This window comes from Lynx canadensis, chromosome A2 (assembly GCF_007474595.2).
Source record: "Lynx canadensis isolate LIC74 chromosome A2, mLynCan4.pri.v2, whole genome shotgun sequence".
Lineage (NCBI taxonomy): Eukaryota > Metazoa > Chordata > Mammalia > Carnivora > Felidae > Lynx > Lynx canadensis.
The window spans coordinates 85,239,066-85,241,968 of record NC_044304.2 but is presented as its reverse complement, the minus strand read 5'-3'; the positions used below and the strand labels follow the sequence as shown (position 1 = coordinate 85,241,968).

The window sequence follows — 2,903 nt, the reverse complement described above, 5'->3', positions numbered from 1 at the left end:
AATCTTAGACTCTATGGCTAGCTGAACGTACTTACTATCTGTCATTCTCCTTATGCTGTTGCTTTGAAATAGTCTAATACTCACTTGCCCAGGGCAAATCATTGTTCAGGACAGGGGAACTTTCCAGAATACTGGCCACATGTATCTGAAGATGTAGGACACTCCAAGGGAAACATTTGGCATTCATGCCATTTCTCTACTGTTAGTGAAAATGTGTCCACTTGACAAAGCTTGTCTTACTTTTCAGGTAGCATGAATGAAAACCAGAGACCAGCAGTATTCCACAGTCAAGTTCCTGAGTACTCCACTCCAATTATCTAATATTTTTAAAAGGATGTTTTAATCAAGCACTTGTCCAATAAGAGATTTAACAGTACTTGGGGACTATAATATGTCCCATTTCTCTTCTATTTCTCTTGATTTCTGTTTCTTAACCCAGCGTAGCAAACTGCTACAGGTTTTTACCAAAATGCAGTTAGCAGTAGTTGGAAATGTGTTATTTCGCATGACCAAAAGTGTTCAGCCGCATTATAATGGGTCACATTTGCATATAACTAGATGGCCAAGCAAGGTCTATTTCAGTGATTTGGCAAATTCAGCACAGTCAATACATTCATCATTGTTCTTGTCATCCTCTCTCAAAACACCATCTATTAAGTTAATCAGTTCAGCTTCACTCATTGGTGGTGCCTGTTCCTTTTCCTCCTTATGGATGCCAGCAATGACTGTGGAAAGTTCTAGGCTGTCAAGCAAATTATTGCTGTCATAATCATGCAGTTTGAAATAATGGAGGTGCAGTGCCTGTGGGAACATCTCTACCTCCGGTTTGTTGATGAAACCTTCTAGATACTCCATGATATGCTCTTGGTCATGCACTGTGTTCTTATCCAGGCCCATGCTGTTGGGATGGGAGAAGTTTGCCCCTGGCTCCTCAGCCCTGGTACCCAGAGCACAAAAAGCCCAGAGCAGGCCACATGTGAAGGGGGTTCTGAGCAGCCACAGAGATCTCATTGTCACTGATGTGAAATGTTGAGGTTTGGGAGTGAACAGTCAAGAAAGAATTCTTTAGATGTCTTCAGTGCTAAAAGGATGGTTTTATTAAAGTGGGGTCAGGACCTGTGGGCAGGAAGAGCTGCATTGGGGTTGTAAGGAGTCGCTCATTGTGTGCTTTCAAGTGGGGAGGTAGTTAGGGATAGCATAAGTCTCTAAGGAATTTGGAAGCAAGGTTTCTAGGACCCTGCAGTGCTAGCTGTTGTTAGGAAAAGGTCACTTACTACTGTCTAGTAAAACCTTAGTTATGAGACGCTTCACATGTAGATCAGTGGCCATATGCTTGGACGATAAGCGCTATCATATATCTTGTGGGTTGGGTAGAGATAAAGAAAGTTTCCAAAGAGATTTTTTTTTTATAGCATCCTGGAGGTCAGACTAATGTCAAACTAAGGTTGCCTTTTGCCTCTAGCAAACTATTAGCATCAAGACAGCCAAGCTCCTTGAGGAAGGTCACTCTACCTATCTCAAGTACTGGTCAAAGGGCTATAAGTTGTCATGAAGTTTATTTCTTTTTTTCTTTTGCATTTGTTCCCCACCTCAATCACTGGTACCCTCACTGCTCCCAGTTTCCAAGCAGTTTTCCTCAAACGTGAAGCTTTCCAGCCTACTTTTCTTTATTTCTTAAAAAGAATCTTGTCATCACATTTTTAAATTTTTTTATGAAATTTATTGTCAAATTGGTTTCCATACAACACCCAGTGCTCATCCCAAAAGGTGACCTCCTCAATACCCATCACCCACCCTCCCCACCCTCCCAGGCCCCATCAACCCTCAGTTTGTTCTCAGTTTTTAACAGTCTCTTATGCTTTGGCTCTCTCCCACTCTAACCTCTTTTTTTTTTTCCCTTCCCCTCCCCCATGGGTTTCTGTTAAGTTTCTCAGGATCCACATAAGAGTGAAACCATATGGTATCTGTCTTTCTCTGTATGGCTTATTTCACTTAGCACAACACTCTCCAGTTCCATCCATGTTGCTACAAAGGGCCATATTTCATTCTTTCTCATTGCCACGTAGTACTCCATTGTGTATATAACCACAATTTTTTTATCCATTGATCAGTTGATGGACATTTTTTTAATGTTTATTTATTTTTGAGGGAGAGAGACAGAGAAAGAGAGAGGGAGACAGAGACAGAGACAGAGACAGAGGAGGGGCCGAGAGAGAGGGACACACAGAATCCGAACCAGGCTCCAGGCTCTGAGCTGCTTAACTGACTGAGCCACCCAGGTGCCCCTTAACTTATTTGTCTTTAATTGGTAATAGTTTTGAAAGAACTTCCCAGATAAACTGTCTGTTTATTTTTAGTTATTGAAATTTAGTTAATAAATATATATTGTAAACTTCTAGAGTATGAGCAATAACGTTATGAATCATATTACCTTGCTTTATTTTTGGGTTGAAAGTAAGAGAAAGGTGCAACATTACCTACCCATTTTTCCTAGATAAAAGAAATTCCTGCATTCTAAAAGTTTAATAATCTGTTTTTGAAATGTACAAACAACTAAAACTTAGTTTTTCTCTCTCTTGTAGACTTTTTATTGAGGCAACTTCCATAATTCAATAGTTATACTTTTAATATTTTAATTGGGAACATTTAGAAAAGTGAATGTGCTACATTATTCTGTAACTGGAGATTCAGTTAGTCAGTATAATGATGGTTTTTTGCCAAAATTAATTCTGACAAGGAACATTGGCATAATATATTAAATGCCAAGCCATAGAAACAACACCCCAGAAATAGGAGCTGATGATTCAAGCTTGGCAGAGTCTCCTTGTGCTCAATATTAAAAACTAGCATAAAGCCTGGCCATAACAATATTCGAAAAGTAAAAATTTTTCCTTCCAACATGT

At 39.5% G+C, this 2,903-nt stretch overlaps 1 protein-coding gene across 1 annotated transcript; it reads right to left on the bottom strand.

Moving 5' to 3' along the window:
- Window positions 1–573: 573 nt before the first annotated feature.
- On the bottom strand, window positions 574–1,011 carry LOC115500302 (multiple coagulation factor deficiency protein 2 homolog). Its single transcript, XM_032592519.1, has one exon. The coding sequence runs from the start codon at window positions 1,009–1,011 to the stop codon at window positions 574–576; it is 438 nt and encodes a 145-aa protein (XP_032448410.1).
- Between the last annotated feature and the right edge of the window lie 1,892 nt (window positions 1,012–2,903).

Excerpts from the sequence above, each read along its gene's own strand:
- LOC115500302 (XM_032592519.1), bottom strand. The coding sequence starts at position 1,011 with ATGAGATCTCTGTGGCTGCTCAGAACCCCCTTCACATGTGGCCTGCTC.